Here is a 25,186-nt window from a genome sequence, read left to right on the forward strand (position 1 = left end):
TTCTTTATTTTATTTTTGGCTGTGTTGGGTCTTCGTTGCTGTGCATGGGCTTTCTCTAGTTACGCCGAGCGGGGGCTACTCTTCGTTGCAGTGCGCAGGCTTCTCATTGCGGTGGCTTTTCTTGTGGCAGAGCATAGGCTCTAGGTGCGCAGGCCTCAGTAGCTTTGGCTCTCAGGCTCAGTAGTTGTGGCCCGCGGGCTCTAGAGCACAGGCTCAGTAGTTGTGGCGCACGGGCTTAGTTGCTCCGCAGCATGTGGGATCTTCCCGGACCAGGGCTCTAACCCATGTTCCCTGCACTGGCAGGCCGATTCTTAACCACTGCGCCACCAGGGAAGTCCCGGGGCTGGGCATTTTATAAAGCTTCCCAAGTGTTTCTAAGGTGCTACCAAGTTTGAGAACCACAGTATTACATTCACTCTGGGGATGGTAAGTGATCTGACAGGATGCCTTAATGAGAAGAAAATCAAACAGCACCTCCGGGAGTGTGTAAGGAGTCTCCCCTGCATAGTTGCATTGTGCTGGGGCATTGGGGCACACAGAAATGAATGTATCTGGAAAACCCAGTAGAGTCAGGGAGAGGGCAGTGGACTAAAGACTTCCCCCTGACAAGCCTGGGCGTTTGGAGAATCAGATGTCCACGGGGCTGATCTGCCTCCCCTTGCTTTGACTGGAGGCTCGGGGGACAGATATTTGGAATAGTGCACCGCCTTGGCACCTTCCATTTAATGCTGTTTACTTGGTCCTGCCACCTTTGCGAGTTGCCAGTCTCAAAACTCCCCAGTGCCCCAGCTGAACCTAGCCCTCCGTCTTTCCCCAGGCTCCAAGCTCCTTCTCAGTCCGGCTCTTGCTGCTCACTGGGCATCCACCCTCTGAATTTCCCCCTTCCTGCTCCCCTCCCCCACCCAGCCATACACACTTCAGGCCTTGGGGCTGAGGGACCTGCAAGGCAAACAGACAGTGGCTGGAAGGGAGGATAACAAATAGATTGGTCATGGCTGCGGAAGCTGTATTGAGACTTCTGCATTCGGATCTTGGCTCAGTGGTAGAGTTCTAGAATCGACTAGCACTCTCTGCTGGGGGCTTGGGAGGTGTAGTGATGGTACATGGGCCGCATGTTTGCCATTCCTGGTCTGGTCTGGTAGAACGGTCTGTGAATGGCAGCCTCTTCGGCATCTCCCTTAAAGAGGCTTTTTCTTAAAGCCCACTGCAGCCTCCCACATCTGGTTCACCCTCTGGACTCTGGGGAGCAGTTTGCCGTCTCCCCTTTTTTATTTAGCCCAGTAAGGCACACGGCTGAGCCATGCTCCTCCCCGGCTCCGTTCCACCTCGCCTGTCCTTGCCGGGAAACATCAGCCACTCCCACATGAGGAGGTGTAGGTTCTGCCCTCCCCAGGGCATCTGGGTTTCCTCTGTCCTTACCGTTCAGATTCTATTGGCCTTGAGGGGTGGTCAGTCAGAAGTGGGAGGGAAGTTGACTCTGCCTCCTCCTGCTCTTCCAGGGCCCACCTGGAGAGGACCCCCTCACCCTCTGGCCCTGTCCGTCACGCAGCTTGTGGATTAACTGGTTTTGCACCCCAGCGGCATCAGAAATTACCTGGCACTTCACACATCTAGACGGAAGGCACCTCAGCCTGCAGAGCCCCTGGGAGCCTAAGCGTTGGCTCTGCCACCCCTGCCCTTCATTAGTGCTTAAAGTCATTCATTCCTAGAGGGCAGAAAACGCACCTGTGGGACAAGTTTGAGACAGTAGGTCCCATTTAGAGGTGATGCCACGCGGGGCCAGGTGTCCTGAAGTCCAGGATGGCAGAGCGTCCCCGCCGGGCAGCCTGAGCAGAAGCAGTGCCGGTTTGGGTTGATTTTGCAATGATCCGGAAGGGACGCGTTGAGGGACGCCCCACGTTCGGAGGCAAGAATCTGGGCTGTAGTGCCGGGATGTCTGGGAGCAAAAGGTGCCTCTTTGAGTGGTTTGTCTTGCTCAGGCTAATTCTGGGAGCTGCCCAGGTGGCCAAGGGAGGCAGGTGTAAGCCAGAGTCCCTGGGTTCCCGCAGGTTTGGGAAGAAAAAGGGGCTTCGGTGACTGAGCCGTGCATCGGCTCACCTCGCTCTGCCTGTTCCCCACGCGACATGGTGTGCCAGCGTGGAGCCGGCCAGGCCGGGACCTGGGTTGGGAGCCCGCGGTCTTCCCTCTGCTGCCACACACCCGCCAGCGGCTCTGGCTTACAGGCCAGGGGAGGGGGCGGGCAGCTCGTCATTTTTTCTCCGTGCTGTCCTCCGAAAAGGTCAAGTCTCAGGATGTGGAGCCGCCCGGGACTCTCACTTGGCAAAAGAGAGCACGAGAGTGGGTGTCCTCCCAGGCAAGGACGGAGGAAGGACTGAGTGACCCTGGGAGAGGGAGAAACAGGCCTGCCTCTGCCGCTTCCTAGAGCCCTCTCCAGAATTCACCAGTCGCCCCCCGAGCAGAGGGGGAGCCGAGTTGGCATGCTGGCCACGAGGCTTGGCCTGTGCTGGTCCCTAGGAGAAGCAGAGGTTGGATCCCTGTCCCCCGACAAAGGCGAGAGAGTTTCCAGGTCCAGGAGCTGACTGGAAACTTGACCTGCAGTGTCGCTAGAGCGACACAAGGGGGCGACAGCTGCCACGGTGGGGCCGTGAGAGGGGAGCGTCCCTTTGCTGCCGTCCGTCCACTTGTACCACAGGCCTGCTGTGAGTGGACCCGCACAGACCCCCGCTGCTGAGCTACCTGATACTCTGGCTGCGGCAGAAGGCAGGCTGGGCGTGAGCTTCCACATCACCTGGCCCGACCCCGACCCCTCTCTTGAAGATTGAGGTCCAGTGCATTGACCTTGACTGGGCTGAGGTCTCACAGCTAACTAGGGGTTATCTGGGACTTCAGTGCCAGTCCCCTAACTCCAGCAGCTTGTCAGTTTGTACCACATCACAGGACCCCAAAGGCTTCCCTGCTTTCGGAGAAATCCCCATCCGGCACCTTCCGACCTGCCCTCCGCCTCCCCTCCCCCCTGCCGCCACCTGAGTAACTCTCTAGGTCGGCATGGGGGACGGGGCAGCGTGGGCGGGAGGGGGCAAGCCCTGCACCTGCATCCAGGCTCACCGTCTCCCCTCACTCCTGGGCGAGATTAGCAGGGTGCACCTCTGGGTGATGCTAGGCACTCATTTCTTGCCCCCCTGAACTGCTTCCCCTGTGCTTCACGTGTGGGAGCCCCTGATGCCCTTAGGATATCATCCTCACATAGGGCTGCCTTGTGGCTTCTCAGCACCGGGCCTGCCGGGCACTCCAGTCACACGTGGGAGTCTTGGAAGGCAGTTTCAGGTGGAAGAGGGCAGGCCAGAGCAGTGACCAGGTGCCCTTGAGGAGCTATCATTCTGCCGTCTCTCCTCGTCTGCCCCCTTCCTCAGCTGAGACGCCAGAGGCATGGTTAGGTGGTGCAGAGCAGGTTTGATGAGACCGAGGGCTCTGTGGCCCAGGTAGAGGAGGGAGAGGCCGAGGAGATGAGCACTCCCACCTGCCACCCCTCTTACACTCATCTGGATGCAGGGGATGTGCCAGCTCATCTTCCTCTGGCCGTTAACGGTTGCCAGAAGCTTGTAAATCCATCAATTTCATGTAATCCTCTGAACAATCTTGTAGTTGATTTTATTCCCATTTTACAGATGAGACAACAAGGCTCAGCGAGGTCAGGGGCCTGGCCCAGGATCATGCAGCTTACGCTGGAGCCCAAACCCAAGTATCTTTTCATAACACCAGGCTGCCCTACTTACTAGCACTCCTTTCTTCTATTCTTTTATTTTCCCATCACCAAACTGGTAGAGCCTAAGAAGGGGTTTAAGTGCTTGAACCCCTTGAAATTGAGAGATCTTTATCTTGTGTGGGAGTAGAGTGAGGCCCTTGAAATGATCTGTGCCCCAACCCCAAGGGAGAACTGCCACCAGGATCCTAGCCCCAGGGGGAGCAAGGCTGAGCAGGGTAGGGTGGGGAGACCCTTGGGTAGGGAGACTCGGGTTGTAAGGAGGATGTCATGTGGCTCCCTGGCTGGATCTGGAGTGGAGGAACAAGTCTGGGACCTTTCATCTTGCTTTCAAAGTGCAGGGAGCAGATGACTCGAGGGACTTGTTCACAGGAGCTCCAGATATCACCCTGGAGTCAGTGGGGGGCCTGTGGCCTGGGGGGAGGTGTTAAGGAGGAGAACACAGCGCACGGGGCCTCACGGTGAGAGGTCTGAAGAGAGAGGGAGGGCCCCGAGCTCTCTCCCTCCACTGTAGAGACCTCCCTGCCGCTTGCACCTGGCCTAGCGCCAGTTCAGAGCTCCCACATAGAGGCCTCTCCCCTGCCAGGGCTGAACCAAAATAGCTGTCTAGGAGCCTGGGCCCGCGCCGCCCACGCTGCAGCATCTCGCGGGTTAACAGCTTGCCTGTCTCTCCGCCCCCCTTCCCCAGCTAGCTGACATTTTACTGGGGCGGGGGTGGTTGTGAAAGGGGGCCCCAGCCCACGCAGACACCCCACTGACGCAACCTGTCAGCCACTCGCCCTCCTCTGAAAGGCATCCTTTCGGGTGAGACCTTCCTTCCGGCTCCACAGGTATGGGGTTCCTACCAGGAGACGGTGTAAGGAATACTTGGGGCTCCAAGGGGTGAGGGGGAATGCTGCTCCTGGCAGATGCCACTGCTGAAATCCACCCATGGAAGACCCAGGGCAACCGCCCGGAAGCTGGTCTCCCTCTGGGGGCCTTTTTTTTTTTTTTAATACTTAAAAATCTTTTGAAAAGCATTAAGCATTTGCCCTGAGGAAAGTATACAGAATAACGTTAACACCTACCACTTAGCTTGGTCAGATCTTACCATTATGCCATATTTGCCTTAGACAGAGATGGAGGCCTCCTTGTCTCCCTCCCCAGGAGAAACGACGGTCCTGATTGGGGTGTTTACATTCCCGTGCCTGTTTTAAGATTTTTTCCCTATGTATGTATGCATCCACAGTAACACATAGTACTGTTTTGTATGGCTTTGCCCTTGAGTTAAACGGTGTATTGTACGTATTCTGAATTTAGGTTTGTCCCTCCATGTTGTTTCAGAGATTTAACTGTCTTGAAACACGAGCAGTAGCGTGAAGCCATTTTAACTGCCATCTACCATTCCTTTTTGTAACTGTTGACGGACATTTATTTTTGTTTGTTTTTTTCTGTTTTGTTTTTCCTTTTTGCGGTACGCGGGCCTCTCACTGTTGTGGCCTCTCCCGTTGCGGAGCACAGGCTCCGGACGCGCAGGCTCAGCGGCCGTGGCTCACGGGCCCAGCCTCCACAGCATGTGGGATCTTCCCGGACCGGGGCATGAACCCGTGTCCCCTGCATCGGCAGGCAGACTCTCAACCACTGCGCCACCAGGGAAGCCCCTGTTGACGGACATTTAGGTTGTTGGTAGTTTTTTTGCCATTGCAAGTAATCCTTCAGAGACTGTGCTGGGACATGGCTCCTCGTGTGTTCTGTCCGCCAGTGCTTGGTTACAGAGCAGTGTATCTTCAGCTTAGACAGTTGTAGCCAAGTTGTGCACTAAAGTGGTTGTCCTAATTTTTAGGCCTCTGGAGTTATTTTTCTGTCTTTAAAGTTTTGGTAAACTGAGGAATGGGTTACCATGAACACTTTCTCTTTCAAGCCCGCAATATCCCATGAGGAAGACAAGGTGGTATTATCCCCACTAATCCGATGAGGAAATTGAGGCCCAGCCGGGGTAAGAGACTCAGCTTGAGGTTGCGTAGCCGGTCAGAGGCAGGACACTTCTGGACCTTTGAGTCCAAATCCTCGGAAAGCACCTTTGACCCCTGTGACCTCTCAGGAAGATTGGAGGCACATGTTCTGTCTTCGGGGCAGGAAAAAAAAAAAAAAAACCCTGTGTGGAGTGCATGAAGCCTGGGAGGCCGAGTGGGGCCCTGGGGGCTGACAGCTGATTCTAAGAAGATCTTCTAGTAGATGGAGGAGGGAGCAACTTGGTCAGAAGAGTCAGAGGGGGAGTTAAATTTTGAATGAGGGATAAGGGGGAATGCTGCTCCTGGCAGATGGGGAATGGGAGCCTGCTGCAGACACAGGATAAGGCAGCAAGAGGGACCAGTCACAAGAGAAGAGGGACGTGGGGGCCAGCAGGGGTTTCGTAACGCTCCCAGCAAGGTGTTGCGAGACTCAGAGGGAGACATATCGGCATTCCCATCAGGGATCGATTTCACTATGTGCCTCTGAGACACAGGAGCTCAGCCCACACCAGCAACTTGTCCACCCAAGGCTGGCAGGAAGGCCTCCAGAACTGGCCAGCCACTGGGTCACTGCGCTGGCCCACAGCCCTTTGCTCTCAGCGTGATCCTTGAGGCTGAGCCTGGACCATTCACCTTTCCCTCCATTCACTCTTCAAACCACATCCAGCACTTCTAGACCCTGGGGATGCAATTATGAGTAACACATGGTCCCAGGGGCGCACGGTCTGGTGGGGGATACCAAGCTGCAAACCAGCGCTGATGGCCCAGAACAACCAAGAGAGGGCCTGAGCGTGGGAGCAGCTAGCGCCCGGGAGAGGAGGCTGGGGAGAACTTTCCGGCAGAGCCGATATCTGAGCCAGCTCTGAAAATATGAGAGGAAAAAGATGAAGGAGAGTTCACTGAGCAGAAGAAGAGAATGGTGTTCCAGGCAGAGAGACTGTCAGGTGCCACGCACACAGGCAGGAAGAGACCCCTGTGCGTTGCTTGACAGACGCATCTAGAGGTAGAGTGAGGGATTGAGAGCACAGACCCGGAGCAGACTCCTAGGTTGGAATCCCAGCTCTGCCACTTACTAGCTGCGTGATCACAGGCAAGTTGTTTAATCTCTTTGTGCCTCGGTTTTCTGATGTATAAAATGGGGATAATACTACTATTACATTTTATGAATAAAAAAAGTTAGTATTTGTAAAACACTTAGGACGGGAGTGAGTTATGTATTTGTCAAGTAAAATGTAAAAAGTATGAAAGCAAGAAGGGAGAGGAGGCCGAGAAGCCTGTTGACTGCCAGGCCCAGGTCTTTGCATTCTGTTCCCTGACAGTAGAGAGCCATTGAAGGATACGTGGACACTTCAGGATGAATTCTGGTGGCAGTAGGAGGATGGTTTGGAGGGGAGGCTCTAAAGGCATGAGCCAGTCATTAATTCCACAGACATTTCTCCAAGGCCTACCAGGAGCCAGACCCTGAGACAGGGACTCAGGATACAAGGAGAGAGAGACTGGGGATGTTTCAGCAAGGAGCTCAGAGCTGGGGTCCTGGCCTGCCCCCCACCCCACGGCATCTGAGGCAACCGCTCCTCTCCCCTCCTTGCCCACATCTTCACCTGTGACTTCATGTCACCAAACCCTGTTGCCGGGTTTCATAAGGAAAGCCTTGGAGAACGTGGAGTGGGCAGTGGCACCCAGCCCGGAAAGGAGCCTCAGCTGTCACTCTCTGGGTCCTCTGGAGAGGAGAGGAAGGCAACTGCTAAAACAAAGGCTGCTGCCGTCCCCCGTGCCCAGCAAAGAGAAGTGGCCTGGGCCTTGCGGTCAGCCCTTGGGTGGGGTACCCGAGGTGGAGGAAGCCCTTCTCTTCCCCTTACGGCTCTGGTCCCTCCCCGATGGAATTCGCTGTTCCTTCCTCCTCAGCCCATCAGCAGTAAACCCTGGACTCACCGCCAGACAACGTGCTGAGCTGCCCAGATGCAGCAGATCTGGCCCCTGGCCCCCCAGGAGCTTGTCTGGTGGGTGGGAGGAACGAGGCATATGGATTTGAGAGAATCAGGACTTCCACGGGTCCCATGGCAGAGGAGCCAGATGGGTGGTGTGGAGTCATCAGTGGGAGTGAGGTACTCTTGGCTGGGGCAGCTGTGAGCAGGTGGGATTTTGATACGAGGTGAGGAAGGAGGCCGGTGTTCCAGGCAGAAGGTATGCCATGTGCAAGGACACAGCAGTGAGCTTGGGCTCAGCCAGACTAGGGGGCAGAGAATAAGTTGCCTTGGTTAGCACCAAGGGTTGTATCAAGGCATAGGAAGTTGAGTTAGTGCCACATTGCAGAAGCCACGTTTGCTAGGCAAGAGGATTTAGAATTTATTCTGAATCAGTGGTTCCCAAAGTATGGTCCTGGGGTTGCCCTTGACCCTTTCAGGGGATGGTTGAGGTCAAAACTGTTTTCGTAATAATACTTTCAGAGCTGCCCTAGTTTGTGTCCTTCTCACTGTGTTGATATTTGTACTCATTGTATAAAAGCAACTGTGGGTAAAACTACTGGAGCCTCGGCACAGACAAAGGCAGTGGCCCCAACATAAACTTGTAGCCATTGTATTCTTCACACTCACAACAAGAAAAATGCAGTAAATATATTAATCTTCTAAAGCCCAAATCCTTGAGTACACTTTTTTAAAAGTTCTGTGTGAAGAAATGTGAAATATACATACAGTACTTTTGCTGCAAACCGAACTGTGATGGCTGTCTTGAAAAAGCACTTTTGTGACTGAGTTGCGAGCCCTACTCGTCACTTTTTTCTTTTTTTTAAGGAACACCATTTAAACTTGAAAGAACACCTGATGACAGACAGAACTCTTCAGATTTGGATATTTAGCAGACGTTTTCTCAAAAATGAATGAAGTGAGCTTGTCACTTCAAAAACAGTATCAGTATTTGTTGCTATTGATAAAATGTGTTGCTACTGATAAAATTTGAGTGAAAATTACAATTTTGGAAACTTTGTTCCAGTGTGTGGAGATCTGCCTAACTCAGTAAACCAATATTTTCCAATGACCTATGCTTGATGTTTCAAAATTCAGAATGCAAGACAGACCAGTGAAAAGTTCAGATTCCACGTGGCCACTAACCTTTAAGAAACTACCACTTGTCATATTTGGGTGTAGTAGCAGAGAAGAATACCCGTAATTGCGTGAAAAGGCTATTAAAATGCTCCTTCCTTCTCTTAACTGCCATGGGACGCAGAATTTTCTTCATGTACTTCAACCGAAACAACAGATCACAACAGATTGACTGCAGAGGCAGGTATTAAAATCTAGCTGTCTTCTATTAAGCGAGACATGAGAAATTTGCAAAAATTAAAACATGCCACCCTTCTCACTACTTTTCTGTTTTAGAAGGTAGTTTATTTTTCATAAAAGTATGTTATTTATATTAACAGTTACTGGGTTTATTGTTTTTCAACAAATGAATAAATAGTATGTTAAATATTTCTCAGCTTTAGTTTCTAATATGGTCAGTGTTAATAGCTATAACCCCCATAAACAAAACCGTTTGGGGAGCTTCAATAATTTTTAAGAGTGTAAGGGGGTCCTGGGACCAGGATGTTTGAGAGCTGCCACTCTAGATCCTAGGGGCTAGGAGTGTTAACGGAGGGGTGGCGTTCTAGGCAGGATGGGTGTGACATGGGCTGGCTTGCTTCTGGATCTGACAGGCCCCCTTGGCAGGGCTGGGAAACCCAGGATCAGGAGGCTCCGCTCAGCCACTTGTGAGCTGTGGGCAGTCACGGGCCTCCGTGAGCCTCAGCTGCCCTGGGGGTTCAGCTGGGAGCAAAATGCCCCTTGCACAGGGGAGTTACAAGCCTCCTGTCCGGCAGTACTTGTGGAAAAGTGCTCAGTAAGTTGTGAAACACGCCACAGATGCTTATTTTTGCAGTTATTTTGTCTGAAGCCGGTGCTTAGCTGTCTCAGCTGCTTTCCTCAGATCCCGGAATACCTGTCCAGTGGGTGCGAGAGGGTGTAGGGTGACCCGCCTCTTCTCCCCCCAACCCTCCCGGAGCTGAGGCAGGGGCTGAGCTGTACCGGGGGCCGCGTGGAGGGGAGGCTACTGAGCTGTTGCTCAGCCGGCCTCTGGGGACTTTGGGAAGAGAAGCCAGGAGGCGAGGCTCGTGCGCGAGTGTGTGCCCGCCCACTGCCTCCTGCTTGCACTGCTGGGAGAGGAAGTGCAGTCACTTACCGATCGGGTTATTTTCATAACGGCTGTCTCAGGCGTGGGGGAGGAGGGTGGCGAGGGGGAGGGGCAGGGGAGCAGCCACAGCAGCTCACTCCCCAAACTAGGACTTGCTCAGCCGGAGGCCGGCCCGGAGCTGGAGCGGGAGCCGGGGCTCGCCTGCACCCCCCCCCCAGGACCCCAGCCCCCGCCCGCTGGCCCACCTCCTGCCTGCCGCCCTGCCTTCCAGATCAGGTCAAAGGGGCTTGCCTCAACCCTTCCTTGCCTTCTGCTTCCTCCCTCCTGGATCTGTCTGGGTGGGCCTGGGGAGGGGTGGATCAGGGCGGGCCCGGGCACCACCATCCCCAGTCGAGGCTCCTGAAGCTGATGGAAAGGGACCGGCAAAGCGTAGGCCGACCGAGCTCCTGTCTGAGCTCCTGTCCCCGAGCCAGGGCAGGACCCTGTTGAGGTAAACATGACTGGCCTGGTCGCCTCCTTTGCCATGCATCCCTGGCCCACCTCTCCCCGCTGTGCATTCTGGTTTGGTTTGGTTTGGTTTGGGCAGGATCCTTTTAGTGAACAGAGACCTAGGAACCCTGCCTCACCAGCCCCAGGCAGGCCCCCTTTCCAGCATTCCCCGTCTCCTCCCCTCCGACCTCAGCCTCAGGGCCGTGGGAGCAAAGCAGCCAGAGGTGGCTTCTGAGCAGCAAGACCCTGGGGAAGCAGCTCCAGGCCCCGGCTCTGGGGCTGCTGGAAATGGGGCCACATGGCGCCATTCCCAGCCTGCACCGGGAAGAGGGGCGTGAGGGGCCCGTCCACAGCGTGGAACGGGCACTCTGACTGAATCCCACAGGGCAGCCTGTGTGAGCACCTCTGGAAGCAGAGGGGTCCCCGGGGGCCAGGCCTGGTGCCAGGGGCAGAGGGCGTTCATCACAGCAGGAGCAGACACCCAGGCGGCTCTGGCTGCCAGGCTCTGTTCCTCAGGGGGTGGGGGTGGCCATCCTGGGAGCTCCAGCTTCCCCTTCCGGGTTCCCACCCCCACCGTGGGCAGAGACAGACCCCAGGAGGTGACACTATCCACACGCCCTGGTGTCTGCTATAGGCGTAGGCCCTGCCCTGCCCCTCCTCTCTGCCAGCCGCCGTCAGGTACTTTCTACTGTTATCTCATCCGAACCTCCCTTATGTCAAACCTCCTAAACTAGGTCATTTCATCCCCATTTTTCAGATAAGAAAATTGAGACTCGGAAAGGTTAGTTGGTCAGCCCAGGAAAGCAATGGCAGATATAGGATGCCAAGGCTCATGGGCTTTTCCACTTGAAGCTAACATAGAGTGTGAGACAGTCTGGCTGGGAGGCCAAGAGTCCTGTGCTTCCTAACCAGTCGCCGATGAAGCTGAGGCACTCGTGTCCGCTCATCCCCGGCAGCTGCCTTAGCTTGGCCACCTGCAGCCCCACTCGGTGCTGTTCACCGGGGTGCATGGCCAGCCACCACTGTGCGTGTCTCCCTGTAGCATCCTTTGTCCTCCCCAGGCTCCCAGCAGCCAGTTGACGGGGCCCGTGAGTCCTTTCCCACTCTGTCCCCTTCGGGTGTGACAGGATTACCCCAGGTCCCCCCCTGGGAGGCTGAGGGGCAGCCATTCGTGCTCTGCTGTTGGTGTTAGAGCCCTGTGGGGCGTCCTCCAGTGACCTTTACACGTACCATGTGGTACGTGGAAGGTGACAGAGCGTGAGGTGACAAGAAGCTGCCACTCGGAGCTGTGCTGTGGGGAGAAGCTCCACGCCCAAGCAGAGGAAAGGCTGGGACAGGCCTGAGACCAGGCTGGGCTTCTGAGCAGACCCAGGAAAAGCCTCAGCAGAGATAGGAAGTCAGGAGTCAGGCCACTGCTGACCAGAGGACAGAGGTTTCTATGGAGACAGGAGGAACAGGAAGCATGGGGCCTGGGGGGAGCGTAGAGGAGTGGGTGCCTTAGAGGAGAGTTTGTCATAAGGTGTCAGGTCAGCCAGCTGACTGCCTCCTTGGACCAACAAGGAGACTGAGGCCCGTGAGGGAGGGGCTTTGCACGTGGCCACACAAGGCCAGGCTGGCCTAGCCTGCCCCGCCCCGCTCGCAGTGACTGCACCGTCAGGCCCCTGAGGAGACCCCGGGGCAGTGTGTGGGCTCGAACGCGGTAGGGGAGCACCTGTAAGTCGCCCCCGTGTCATGAGGCGGATGTGCGGGCGACCTCGTCCTGCCGGCGCCTCTTGTCGTGGGTCTGGGGCAGTAGGCAGGGTCCAGCCCTCACTGCCACCCAGAGAGCAGCTGCCGCACCCCACCCCCCCCCCCCCCCCCCCCCCCCGCCAGTGACTGTGGCCTTTTGTTTTCTGGGTGACACTCGCATCAGGCGGTGTGTTCCGGCTGACTAATCTCCTCCGGGCTGGGCAGCTGTCACAGGGCGGCCTGACCAGGTGGGCAGGGAAAGCTGACACCCTGGGGCAGTGCTGGCAAGCCAGTGCCCTGGGGCAGTGGGCAGCTGGGCCTTTAGGCTCCTCTTCCTGGGTGCAGAGCAGACCCTGCGTCAGGCAGCCCTGGGTTCAGGTCCCAGTCCTGCCGCTGACCAGCCGAGTGATCTTGGAGCACGTTACTGCACCTCGTCAAGCCTGTTTCCTCATCTCTGTAATGGAGCTATTGATCCTGCCTCAGGAGGTGGTGGTAGTGAGGATCAAACGAGATGATAAACGAACGCACTTAGCCCAGGGCCCGTCGCATAGTAGGTGATGGGTAAATGGGACCGCTACTGTCCTTGTTATGGCTCCCTTCCCTCCCCCGCATCCCACCTTAGTCCCAGCTCGTGGCCCAGCAGGGAAGACCCTGCTCTCTGCCATGTCTCTGGGGCGCGGGCTTTGGGGTTCAGGTAGAGGCAGGTTCCAGCAGTGGCTCCGCACAGACTAGTTGTGCACTTTGGGCAAGTTACCTCCGCAGTCTCCCATGAGGAACGGGGCATGATACAGTATCTATTCTTTAGGGTGCTGTGTTTATTTATTTAAATTTTATTGATTTATTTATTTTTGGCTGCGTCGGGTCTTCGTTGCCCGGCTTTCTCTAGTTGCAGCGAGCAGGGGCTGCTCTTCACTGCAGTGTGCGGGCTTCTCATTGCGGTGGCTTCTCTTGTTGCGGAGCACGGCCTCTAGGTTCGCAGGTTTCAGTAGTTGTGGCTTGCGGGCTACAGAGCTCAGGCTCAGTAGCTGTGGCGCACGGGCTTAGTTGCTCCGCGGCATGTGGGATCTTCCCAGACCGGGGCTCGACCCCGTGTCCCCTGCATTGGCAGGCGGTTTTTTGTTTTTCTTTTTTTTTGGCTGTGTTGGGTCTTCGTTTCTGTGCGAGGGCTTCCTCTAGTTCCAGCAAGCAGGGGCCACTCTTCATCGCGGTGCGCGGGCCTCTCACTGTGGCGGCCTCTCTTGTTGCGGAGCACAGGCTCCAGGTGCGCAGGCTCAGTACTTGTGGTTCATGGGCCTAGTTGCTCCGCGGCATGTTGGATCCTCCCAGACCAGGGCTCAAACCCGTGTCCCCTGCATAGGCAGGTGGATTCTTAACCACTGCGCCACCAGGGAAGTCCCTAGGGTGCTGTGGTTTATAAAATGGTACACATGTTTGCAGAGGGCTTAGAACCGTGCCTGTTACAGGTGGGCGCTCAGTAAACGTAAGCCATGATGGCATTGACTTTAGGAGGAAGCCAAGAGCTCTCCTGCCTTTCTCCCTGTCACCTGCAGAGGCTGGCAGACTGTAAGAGGCAGAGACCCGGAGCTGGGCAGACCCGAGCACTGCTTCCCCAGGCATGGGTGCCTCCGTGTCAGTACCTCCACAGCCATCCAGGGCCCCGCCTGACACTGCCTGCCCGGACCCACAGGGCAGTAGCAATCAAGGGTGGGGGTGTTGGATGGGAGGAGTAGGCGCTGGACATGCAGCCCAGCCCCGATTCCTCAGTCACATCATCTTCCACCTTTTGTCCAGGGCTCCCACCCTCTCTCAGAGGCCCTCAGCTAGCAGAAGTATCTCTCCTGTCAGCCCCAGGCAGGTGTCCCATGGCCGTGACTCAGACCTCCCTGTGGCTGCCAGGGCCCAGGAGAGTACTTGATGGCAGGACACAGGTGTCCCTGGGAATTCTGGAGGCGTTGCCCCCCTGAAGCATACCAGGCTTCCTGCCCCTCCCGCACTGTTAGGGGAAGGTGAGGGCGCAGGTGCTCCCAGCCGCCTGTGCGGAAGGGGCGGCAGGGGGTAGGTGAGCTGGCAGAGGAAGCGGAGCCTGTGTTCAGACCAGGTCAAGGGAGGATGGCTTGAGCAAGGGTGGTCGCCAAGGCTCCTGCAGGAGGAGCTCTGGGTAGCTTAGTGTCTGGAATTCTCAGCGTTTGGGCTTCGGGCATTGGCCCCCAGGTCAAGGTGCAGTTCATGGGCTTCCTCAGCAGCAGAGCTGGAAGGGTTTTCTGACATCATCCAGCATTTTCACACATGGAATGTCTGTGCTGTGCCTCTTCAGAAAGGTAAGACCAGAAGAGTTCTTACTGTCGGCCCCTCAGAGCAAGAGCACACACACACCCAGAGGCGGAGGCACTCTCTGCTCTCGTGGCTTCCCACACAAAGTCCCCCTGGTGGCTTCTCTCCCTGTGCAGCTGCCTCTCCAGCTTTCGGGGGGCCTTAGTTCCCCGGGGCCTTCAATCCCCAAGGCAGACGTCAGATCCTCTCCATTTCTAGTGCCACTGTCAGCCTGACTGCAAGTCAGGGGGTCGTATCAGGACTGAATTTCTCTTCAGAGAGCCTCATTTTCTTACCGTGGCTTGGTTTGTGCCATGTTCCAGGAGGGGACACCTAAGCCTAACCTGCCCTGTGTTGGTGGCAAAACAAAGGCCTAAGGAGAGGAAAAGCCTTGCCCTCAGCCCCTCAGTCTGTCTAGGTCGGCTCCAGGCTTCCACCTTCCTTTTTATTTTCTTTTCCATCAGCTTCAGGCAAGGGACTTGAAGCCCTTTAGGCTAGAGCTTGGTGGATCATGGTGCCTGGACAGGGGATCCCAGATGGGGAGCTGGCAGCCCCTCCTACCCAGCACTCCTGGGGCCGCACAGGGAACAGTGATGAGTGCAGGCTCCCTGCTGGATCCTCTGGCACCCCCAGGCACCCCGTTTATGGAGCTCAGAGGCCACAGACGCCCCCCAGCCCCCGCAATGCCTCCCAAGTGTCCCTTCTCTGCTCAAAGGGCAGCGGCTGTGACGGGGCTCCCGGGCACAGGGTGCGCCGTGGCCTGGCCCAGCTCCTCATGCCCCCGGTCTCCACCCGACAGCCACCCGCCTGCCCCTGCCATGGAGACCTTCTTTAGGAGACACTTCCAGCGGAAGGCGCCAGGCCCTGGAGAGGGGCAGAGGCGGCCCGGCAGCGTGGGGCTGCCCACAGGCAAGGCCCGGCGCCGCTCGCCTGCAGGGCAGGCCTCCTCCTCGCTGGTCCAGCGGCGCCGCTCCAGCGCACAGCTCCAGGGCTGCCTCCTGGGCTGCGGGGTGGGGGCCCCGTGCTCCAGCCGCCGGCGCTCCAGCACCGCGCCCCCCTCCTGCAACCCCCGCTTCACCGTGGATGAGGTGCCCGCCCTGCAGCCTGCCACTGTTGGGGCCCCGCGTCTGGACGCACCCCTGCTGTTGGCCGGGCTCTTGGGCATGGATGAGGAGGAGGGGGTCCAGGAGGAGGATGTGACAGTTGCGTCGTTGGCGGCCACCCAGCCAGGCACCAAGAGACCGGGGCCATCCCCGCATCGGGGAGCCCTGCCCGTGCTGCCCATTCCCCGCTGGCGCCGGCGCCGGCGCCGGGCCTCCTCCCACCTGCTGCCCGCTGACGTGGTGAAAGACCGCGCCCTCTGGGGCCTGCATGGTTACTACCGGCCCCTCAGCCCGCAGCGGCCCTCAGGCCAGCACCTCAGCCTGGGGGGCCGAAGAGCCTCGGGCACCGCAGCTGGCCCCAGGATGCCTGCCTGCGTGCGCCCGCTGTCCCGCAGACGCCAGGTAGCCCTGCGGCGCAAGTCAGCCGGACCCCAGACCTGGAGTGCCCTGCTTGCGTAGGTATAGCTGCAGCCAGCAGGGCGAGTGGCCTCCGGGGGCTGGCTTGAGGGCCCCCGGCTCGGGAAGAGCTCTGAGCCACGCTCGGAAGCCAGCAGGACTCTCAGGAGGGCCCAGTCTCCTCGGGGATCCTCTCAGAGTCTTGGGCTGCCTTAGGGCATCCTCTGCCCTTCCTACCGCCGTCCCTGTCTTGACCCGGTGTTGAGGTCACGGTGAGGGCAGAGATCCTAGGTGAGGGGAAGGAAGCAGAGTCGCCGAGTGCTCAGCTAGCCTCAGCTATCTCCTTTTCTGTAGGAAAGCCATCACCAAGTCAGGCCTCCAGCACCTGGCACCCCCTCCTCCAGCTCCCGGGGCCCCGCGCAGTGAGCCTGAGCGGCAGATCCGGAGCACTGTGGACTGGAGCGTGAGTGGCCGGGAGCTGCAAGGGGCAAATGAGGACCAGTCCCCGCCGGGCTCAGGGCCACAGGAGCAGTCGGGTTGAGGGTACTGTGGGCAGCTGCGAGAAGAGCCCGTGGGCCTATGGGGTCAGGGCAGACCTGGCATGGCCACGTTTGAGCCAAGCCTTAAAGCCAAGGGACAGTGGGGAAAACAGGATGGAGCAAAGTAGATTGTGGCAGCTGGAGCAGGTTTGTATTGGGAGAGGGAGGGTTGGTCGGGCAGGGCAGGGGTGCACTAAGCGTGCTCATCCTGTGGTCTAGGAGTCAGCGACGTATGGGGAGCACATCTGGTTTGAGACCAACGTGTCCGGGGACTTCTGCTATGTTGGAGAGCAGTACTGTGTAGCCAAGATGCTGGTGAGTGAGCTCTGTGCAGCACACTGCCCCCTGGTGGTGGAGCCAGGTCTAGAAGCCTGTAGGCCGACGCCTGCGGGCCTGACAGGCTGCTGCCCTTCCAGGGAAGGCGGAAACAAGGCTCTCACCTAAGCACCCCTGCGGTGGGCTGCCCGAGGATGGTGAGAGGAATGGGGCTGTGTCCTGATGCCAGGGCTGGGGCTTCCCGGTGCACACAGTGGGCAGCTGTGCTGGGGCAGGTGCGAGGAGTTCTCTGCCTGCCCTGCGGCAGCATCCTGGGTGGAGTTACCTGGTGCCTCAGGGGCCCTCTCTTTCCTGCAGCAGAAATCAGTGTCCCGGAGAAAGTGTGCAGCGTGCAAGATTGTGGTGCACACCCCCTGCATTGAACAGCTAGAGAAGGTGAGTGTGGTTGCTCAGGCTCTCCGGCCCCTCCCCTTTGGGTGCTAAAGCCCTCCCAGTGCACACACGTGTGTATCTGTACACGCATTTTCATGTTACACAAACATCACCTGCCGGGGGTACCCCAGTGTGCGTAGTGGTGAAGAGCCAAGGACCCTGGAGCTGAGATGCCTGCATTTGCATCCTGGCTCCTCCCCTTTACTTGTTACTGTGACCCCACTGCCCAGAAGAAGCCTGGCACAGAGTGGGGCTTGTAGACTATTACTCAACCAGATGAAGTAATGAATGATGACCGAGACACCATTTTATCAGTTCCCAAACTAACACTTAGAAGGGGCCATGCCTTGCTGAAGCTGTGCAACTCAGCTGTGTCAGGGCCAGTCCTGCGCGGCCCTGAAGCCTGGCTCAGTCCCCTCCACGCTGCCACTGTAAAGACCTTTCCCCAAGGACCACTGTCCACGGTGTGTCTGCAGCTGGGGGCACGTCTGGGCCGTGTGCTTCCAGGGAGGGAGGTGGAAGGAATGCTGGGCGGGTGGGTCCAGGCAGAGGGTGGGAGGGCTGCCATGGCCCATCAGGGCTCCCCAGGCAGCAGAAACCCAGACCAGCATAAGAGAAATCCCGTAGGGCTAGCAATGGCATGAACAAGGCTAACATGGACTGCTTCCCCGACCCCCCAACTCGTAGTGTGAGGTTTCCCTACAATTCTGCTAAGGCTGAAGCAGGGACAGTTAGGAGAAGAGAAACCAGTGTAGCCCCAGGCACTATAGACCCATCACACCACCCCCTAAGGTGAAAATCAAACCAGGATTTCACAAATGAGCTAACAATCTCCAGGGACCAGTCAGCAAGCAAGGACTGGGTTGCCGGCATGTGCCTGAGTTGGGAGTGCTGGAGGGTGAGGAAAGGTATAGGAGGGGTAAGCCTTGGTGCTGTTTTAGTGGGGGAGACGGATACAGAGCTTGCTGTCTCCCTCATCCCAGAACACTGGGCAGAGGAAGGAAAGATTCCTTCTGGCTAGTGGAGAGGAGCGGGGATGTAGGAGGGCTTCTGAGAAGAGGTGTCTCACGTTCTCAGGGCTCCCAGGATGATTGGGGGCTATCCCTACCTTGCAAGGATGCCTCCGAGTGACACTTTCCTGAAGGGGGTGGCCATATGCCTGACCCCACGAAGGGAGGTTCTGATGTTTTGGTGATCATTTCATGTTTCACAGATAAATTTCCGCTGTAAGCCATCCTTCCGTGAATCAGGCTCCAGGAACGTCCGTGAGGTAAGTGCCCAGGGTAGTTAGGGCCCCAGGTTTCCTGAGTGGGCCTCTCTGCAGTGTCTTCAGAGTGTCACCAGGGGCTCAGCTCCTTCTAGGCGGCTCTGGGGCCCAGGGAGGTACAGGGCTGAGGCTCTGAGGGTCTCAAAGGGGAAGGCCCGGTTGGCCCTGCCTGCAGATGGGGTAGGGCACTGCCTACCTCTTGTGCCTCCCAGTTCTCTCTGTACTTCCTCTGAGCCCCGACCTCCAGGCCACGGGGAGAAGTCTTCAGCCCCTTCTCACACACAGGACTGCAGAGAGCATCCTGCAGCCCCTGCCCCTCACTGTTGATATATTGAGGGGCACAGGCCACGTTCAAAGCTTCCACCCCTCACTTACTCCGGTGACGCTTCTCTCCTCCGCCAGCCAACCTTTGTGCGGCACCACTGGGTACACAGGCGACGCCAGGATGGCAAGTGTCGGCACTGTGGGAAGGTGAGGCCCTGCCCAAGGAAGTTGGCCAGCCTGCTGCCCACTGGCCCCAGGCCCTACGGCCCCTGAGCCTCGTGTGGCCCGTCCATCACTGACCGTGGTCAGGGCTCACCCTCAGCCTGGCTGCAGTGCCCAGCCAGTTCCAGAGCAGCCAGGTCCCTGGGCAGAGCAGGAGGGCAGGGAGGAAAGCCTTCTAGAGCAGCGTCTCTGGACTGCTCTGAAGTCGCAAGTGAGCCCTTTGAGAAGCATATAGACTTCTTCACTCATTAACTCAGCAGATGCATGTTTAGGGCCTGCTGGGTGGCAAGCACCGAGCTGGGTAGCGGGTCCCTGTCCTCCTAGAGGAGGATGTGGCTCCCAGACAGGCTGCAGGGGGCTTCCTGAGCACAGTCCACAGTGGTTGTGGTTTCGTTGACTTATTTATTGTCTGCTTCTTGTCTGCTCCCTCAGTAAGTTCAGGCTCTGAGAGGTCCCTCTTTCCTCCGTCCACTCAGTATCCAGCAGTGTGGGGCACACAGCAGGCCCGCGAGGAATGTGTGTGGAATGAGCAGGAATGAATGTGATCGGTACCATAAAGAACTTTCAGAGTGCACTGGCGGGCCTGGCGGGCCTGGGTCAGGAAGGAGGGATTGGAATCAGGCAGGAGTTAGCTGTGGACCCCTTTGCAGCAGATCACGCAATTAACTAAAGAGAGTTGTGGGCACCTGGCTCAGCCTCCCTCCCTACCCTAGGGACTCATTTTACAGTTCTTTTATTTTTAAAAAACGTGCTCCATTGCCCTGGGTGGAGAAAGGTTGGCACCGGAAGGGGGCTGGGTCTGCTGCTCCAGGCCGGGTCCCGGCTGCCCTCATCACCCTGTGTGCCCTAGGGCTTCCAGCAGAAGTTCACCTTCCACAGCAAGGAGATCGTGGCCATCAGCTGCTCCTGGTGCAAGCAAGCAGTGAGTGCTGCTCGCCCTACCTGCAGGCTGGCCCCCGGGCTGCGCTGGGTTGGGGGTCCCGGGTCTCAGCTGGGTCCGGCTCAGCCACGCCAACCAACCCCCTCTAGTACCACAGCAAGGTGTCCTGCTTCATGCTGCAGCAGATCGAGGAGCCGTGCTCCCTGGGGGTCCACGCCGCCGTGGTCATCCCACCCACCTGGATCCTCCGTGCCCGCAGGCCCCAGGTGAGTCCTGCCCGCACCCTTGACCCCTGCAGACACCTAGGGTCTGCCAGCCACCTGGGCCCACCCACCTTGTCACCAACATCCTTGCTTCCCTTGCAGAATACCCTCAAGGCAAGCAAGAAGAAAAAGAGGGCATCCTTCAAGAGGAAATCTAGCAAGAAAGGGCCTGAGGTTAGACCTGGGACCAGGTTGGCAGCTGGAGGGGAACAGGAGAGAGGGGCCTGTTTTGGGGGATGCTGAGCCCCCTGGGCTGATGCTGCCAGCTCGGCCACCAGTGGGTCAGTTTGGGCTCTGCGGCCCTGAGGAGGGTGAGAGGTCAGATCCGAGGTGCCTCTCTATGGCCAGGCCCACTGTGAGGTGTGACCCGGTGTGATCACAAGGGAACGGGGGCGGGGTCTGCCAAGACAGGAAAGAGCCTTATGGGCTCTCTGTGTCTCCAAGGAGGGCCGCTGGAGACCCTTCATCATCAGGCCCACCCCGTCCCCCCTCATGAAGCCCCTGCTGGTGTTCGTGAACCCCAAGAGTGGGGGCAACCAGGTACCCACAGCCTGCCCTCTCCACCGAGCGCCTTGGGGGAGGGATGGGGTCAAGCTCATGCCCCTCCCCGCAGCAGCTATTCCCAGGTTCCGTTGCAGCTTCTGCCCCATTCCTCTTTCCCAGGGACGCTGAGAAAATCCATTTCTGTCTCCACCCTTCGCCCCTGCCTAGGCCTTGTTCCCACAGTTCCCACCCTTCTCCCCACGCATCTCTCCACCTCAGCCCGCCACCCCTGACTGCCTCCCCCCCGCCCCCCGCCGCCCCGTCCCTGTCGGCTCCTGGTCTCCCACAGGGCGCCAAGATCATCCAGTCCTTCCTCTGGTATCTCAATCCCCGGCAAGTCTTTGACCTGAGCCAGGGAGGGCCCAAGGAGGCGTAAGTACTTGCCAGGGCTCTCGTGGGGATGGTGGCGGGGGCTCGCCTGGCGCTCGGGGTACAGCACTCGGACCCTGACCCCGTTCCTGTCTTCTGACCCCAGGCTGGAGATGTACCGCCGGGTGCACAACCTGCGGATCCTGGCCTGTGGGGGCGATGGCACGGTGAGCGCCCCTGCCCCTCCCGGCCCGGCCCGGCCCTGGCCTCGCACTCTGACCTGGCCTCTCGTGCTCTGCCCGCGGCAGGTTGGCTGGATCCTCTCCACCCTGGACCAGCTGCGCTTAAAACCACCGCCACCTGTCGCCATCCTGCCCCTGGGCACCGGCAACGACTTGGCCCGCACCCTCAACTGGGGTGGGGTGAGCGCCCACAGGGCAGGGGGCTGGGGAGGGCGGGGCAGGAGGGAAGGCCCAGACCCCGGAGGGGCTCAGTTCCTGCCTCCCCCCAGGGCTACACCGATGAGCCCGTGTCCAAGATCCTCTCCCACGTAGAGGAGGGCAACGTGGTGCAGCTGGACCGCTGGGACCTCCATGCTGAGCCCAACCCCGAGGCGGGGCCTGAGGAGCGAGATGAGGGGGCCACCGACCGGGTGGGTCGGCCGGGGCAGGGCCGGGGGTGTCTGGGATCCTGGGACCCGGGGTGACTCTTGGTGTCTCCAGCCCTCGGCCTTTTCACAGGAAGAGGGAGTAACGGTACTCACCTCAAGAGGTAGCTGTCACTCAGCCACTCAGCACATATTTACTGAGAACCTGCTACTGCCGGGCACCGTCTGTTCTCAGCAGTGAGCAAAACCGAGTCCCGGCTCTCGTGGGGCTCCTGCGAACACGGCCCGTCAGGGGGGAGGGCTATGGGAAGAGAGGGCCAGCAGGGCACGGGGCGCCCTTGTGCACGGGGCACTTAGCCTGGGAGCTCAGACGGCAGGGCCGAGGCCGGGGGGGCTGGGGGCAGAGCTGTCTGGTGGACGTGACTGTGTGGGAAAGGCCTGAAAACGCGGGGGCTGAGCCGGCCAGCCCTCATGCCCGTCCCTGGCCTTTCTCCAGCTGCCGCTGGATGTCTTCAACAACTACTTCAGCCTGGGCTTTGATGCCCACGTCACCCTGGAGTTTCACGAGTCTCGAGGTTGGCAGACTTTTGCTGAGGAGGCCTGGGGAGGCTGGGGAGGGAGGGATACAGGAGGGGGTCCCCGAGGGGACCAGATCTTGCCCTTCCCAGTAAAAGGCATTCATTCTCAACCCTCCCTCTTGACCCCAGCCTGGGAAGCCCCAGCAGGCTCAGAACAACTGACTGTCCCCTATTTCTTGTCACCACCCAGAGGCCAACCCAGAGAAATTCAACAGCCGCTTTCGGAATAAGATGTTCTACGCCGGGGTGAGTCTGGGGTCTGCCAGCTGCGCCCCACCATTCCCATGCCCACCTCTTCTACCGCCTGTGCCCCCTGCCTACCTGTGTCTCCCAGGCCGCAGGACCCCTGCGTGGCAGCGGTGAAGGCAATTACCTGTCACCAGATGGTGACGCCCTCTGTCTCCCACAGACAGCCTTCTCCGACTTCCTGATGGGCAGCTCCAAGGACTTGGCCAAGCACATCCGCGTGGTGGTGAGTGGGCCATGCTGGCAGGCAGGGTGGGCGGGCCCAGCGGAAGGGAGACCACCTGGGTACATATACCCTCTACACCCTCCGCCGTTCCCGCCTCCAGTGTGACGGGACTGACCTGACCCCCAAGATTCAGGACCTGAAACCCCAGTGCATTGTTTTCCTGAACATCCCCAGGTGAGGAGGGAAGGGCTCTGTGTGGGCCCTGCTGCCTCTGTCCTGCACGCCCGTCCCCTGAAGCCCATTGTGGTGCCCTCCCCTGCAGGTACTGTGCAGGCACCATGCCCTGGGGCCACCCTGGGGAGCACCATGACTTCGAGCCCCAGCGGCATGATGATGGCTACCTCGAGGTGATTGGCTTTACCATGACATCCCTGGTGAGTGAGCCAGCACGGGGACCGTCTAGAGCCCCGGCCCCTCTTTGCCCCGGCCCTGTCCCCACAGTGCCCCGGAGCCTGGCCCCGAGATGGAAGGGGGGGCAGTCACCAAACTTCCTTCATTGGCCAGGACAGGAGAGCTGACCCTCACCTCCTTCTCTGGCTGGGGTCTCACCCTCCGTCTGCTCTCCACGGGGCGGGGGGTCACTCTCACTTTGGCCAGGGCATCCCTGGGAAAAGCGGAGCTTGAGGTCCTGCCACCCCCTGGCCCCTGGCCTGAGCCTCTCGCGCCCACAGGCAGCACTGCAGGTGGGCGGGCACGGCGAGCGGCTGACACAGTGCCGAGAGGTGCTGCTCACCACGTCTAAGGCCATCCCAGTGCAGGTGGATGGTGAGCCCTGCAAGCTCGCAGCCTCATGCATCCGCATCTCGCTGCGCAACCAGGCCACCATGGTGCAGAAGGCCAAGCGGCGGAGCGCCGCCCCCCTGCACAGCGAGTATGCCCCTCCCCAGCCTCGGTTTTCCCATCTGGAAATGAGGCTCACAATCCCCCGGGGCAGCTGGGTGGGGCACGTGGCTCAGTGCCTGGCGGGGACGGGAAGCCCAGGAGAGCCCTTGCCGAGTGCTGTGTGGTCGCCCCGCCCGCAGCCAGCAGCCAGTGCCGGAGCAGCTGCGGATCCAGGTGAGCAGGGTCAGCATGCACGACTACGAGGCCTTGCACTATGACAAGGAGCAGCTCAAAGAGGCCTGTGAGTGGCGAACGGGGCTGGGGGCTCCGAGGAGCGCCGGGTCCCCTGAGGGCAGGGCGGTGGGGGGCAGCCGGCTGCTGACAGCCGCTCTGTCCTCCAGCCGTGCCGTTGGGCACCGTGGTGGTCCCGGGAGACAGCGACCTGGAGCTGTGCCGCGCCCACATCGAGAGGCTCAGGCAGGTGAGGAGCAGGTCTGGGGCCTGCCTGGGCTGCCCCCTCCTGCCCCGGGTTCTGGTCGCCCCCAGCCCCGGCCTCTGCTTCTCTCGGTAGGAGCCCGAAGGTGCTGGAGCCAAGTCTCCGACGTGCCAGAAACTCTCCCCCAAGTGGTGCTTCCTGGATGGTGAGTGGCCCCAAGGGCCATCTCAGGGTGGTCCCAGGCCATGTCCTGCCCCCTCCCTTGGGGGTCCTAGGTGGGGCGGCAGAAGACCTAGGCCTGGACAAGGGCCCCCTTCCTCAGCCACCTCTCTCCCCACAGCCACCACTGCTAGCCGCTTCTACAGAATCGACAGGGCCCAGGTGAGCACTCGCCGTCCTGCTCCGTCCGCCGCCGGCTCCGGGGCCCCAGTATCCCCTGTCGTGCTAGGCCACCCTCCACAGCCGGGCACAGCCGTCCTTGCGTCCCATAGTGTCCGCGGTTGGGCCGTGCACAGGGATGGTGCTGACGGGAGAAGGGAGCCCGTGTGCCCGGACAGGGCTCGCTGGGTTGGGTTGGCGTGGGGTGGGGGGCGGCCCTCACAGCACAGCTGTCATCCATCCAGTCACGGAAGGAAAGGCACTTCTGGCCAGAGGCCTGGTCACCTGGGTAAACGCTTAGCAGTAGGAAGGGGCTGGCCAGCTGGGGGGCCCGCTGTGTGGAGGTCAGGGTATGGGCTTGGGTGGCAGGAGAGGAGAGGAGAATGGGGGAGGGGACAGGGGACTGGCAGGGCCACTGGCCCGCCTGCCTCCTGTCAGCGTTCCTGCTCACAGCAGAGGCTTCTCCAGGTCTCCTGGCCTGGAAGCCCCTCCACCACCACCCCGGCCACCCTGCAGGGCCCTGACTCTCGGCCCTGCCCTCCCGCCCGCAGGAACACCTCAACTACGTGACCGAGATCACACAGGATGAGATTTATATCCTGGACCCTGAGCTGCTGGGGGCGTCTGCCCGACCCGACCTCCCAACGCCCTCTTCCCCCCTCCCCACCTCGCCCTGCTCACCCAGGCCCCGGTGAGTCCCAGGCCTCAGCCAGTGCCCTGGCTGTAAATCCCACCCGTAAGGCAGCGGCTCCTCAAGCCGTCTTCCGCCCCAGCCACTTCCCTGAGTGCCAGACGCACGTCCAGCTGCCTGTGGTCCCCACCGGCCCCGCCCCACTGACCCACAGGCAGCAAACTGAACCCAGCCTGCCAGCCCTCCACCCCACCATCCGCCCGCCGCGTCTGAGCACACCGCGGAGCCCCTGCCTCCTGCTCTCTCCCCCCAGCCTGGAACCT

At 59.3% G+C, this 25,186-nt stretch overlaps 1 protein-coding gene across 16 annotated transcripts in view; it reads left to right on the forward strand.

Moving 5' to 3' along the window:
- Positions 1–25,186, forward strand: part of DGKZ (diacylglycerol kinase zeta) — a 33,766-nt gene that overhangs the window by 4,660 nt on the left and 3,920 nt on the right. For 3 of the 16 annotated variants that reach the window (XM_029207095.1, XM_029207090.1, XM_029207092.1), the window contains exons 2-25: positions 16,299–16,407; positions 16,703–16,798; positions 17,117–17,194; positions 18,405–18,461; positions 18,861–18,929; positions 19,795–19,866; positions 19,974–20,090; positions 20,190–20,261; positions 20,532–20,627; positions 20,920–21,002; positions 21,106–21,166; positions 21,248–21,361; positions 21,451–21,591; positions 22,043–22,121; positions 22,315–22,370; positions 22,534–22,596; positions 22,697–22,770; positions 22,859–22,970; positions 23,268–23,467; positions 23,619–23,719; positions 23,820–23,899; positions 23,990–24,059; positions 24,195–24,235; positions 24,784–24,923. In XM_029207095.1, the coding sequence (XP_029062928.1) occupies positions 16,299–16,407; positions 16,703–16,798; positions 17,117–17,194; positions 18,405–18,461; positions 18,861–18,929; positions 19,795–19,866; positions 19,974–20,090; positions 20,190–20,261; positions 20,532–20,627; positions 20,920–21,002; positions 21,106–21,166; positions 21,248–21,361; positions 21,451–21,591; positions 22,043–22,121; positions 22,315–22,370; positions 22,534–22,596; positions 22,697–22,770; positions 22,859–22,970; positions 23,268–23,467; positions 23,619–23,719; positions 23,820–23,899; positions 23,990–24,059; positions 24,195–24,235; positions 24,784–24,923 (2,181 nt within the window). Of the gene's footprint in view, positions 1–13,342; positions 16,004–16,298; positions 16,408–16,702; positions 16,799–17,116; positions 17,195–18,404; positions 18,462–18,860; positions 18,930–19,794; positions 19,867–19,973; positions 20,091–20,189; positions 20,262–20,531; positions 20,628–20,919; positions 21,003–21,105; positions 21,362–21,450; positions 21,592–22,042; positions 22,122–22,314; positions 22,371–22,533; positions 22,597–22,696; positions 22,771–22,858; positions 22,971–23,267; positions 23,468–23,618; positions 23,720–23,819; positions 23,900–23,989; positions 24,060–24,194; positions 24,236–24,783; positions 24,924–25,186 lie in introns of those variants that run through there. The other 13 variants (XM_029207091.1, XM_029207093.1, XM_029207094.1 and 10 more) reach the window with 12 other exon arrangements.

Source organism: Monodon monoceros, unplaced genomic scaffold, assembly GCF_005190385.1.
Source record: "Monodon monoceros isolate NGI ecotype Baffin Bay Population unplaced genomic scaffold, NGI_Narwhal_1 Super_Scaffold_7, whole genome shotgun sequence".
In the NCBI taxonomy this organism is placed as follows: Eukaryota; Metazoa; Chordata; class Mammalia; order Artiodactyla; family Monodontidae; genus Monodon; species Monodon monoceros.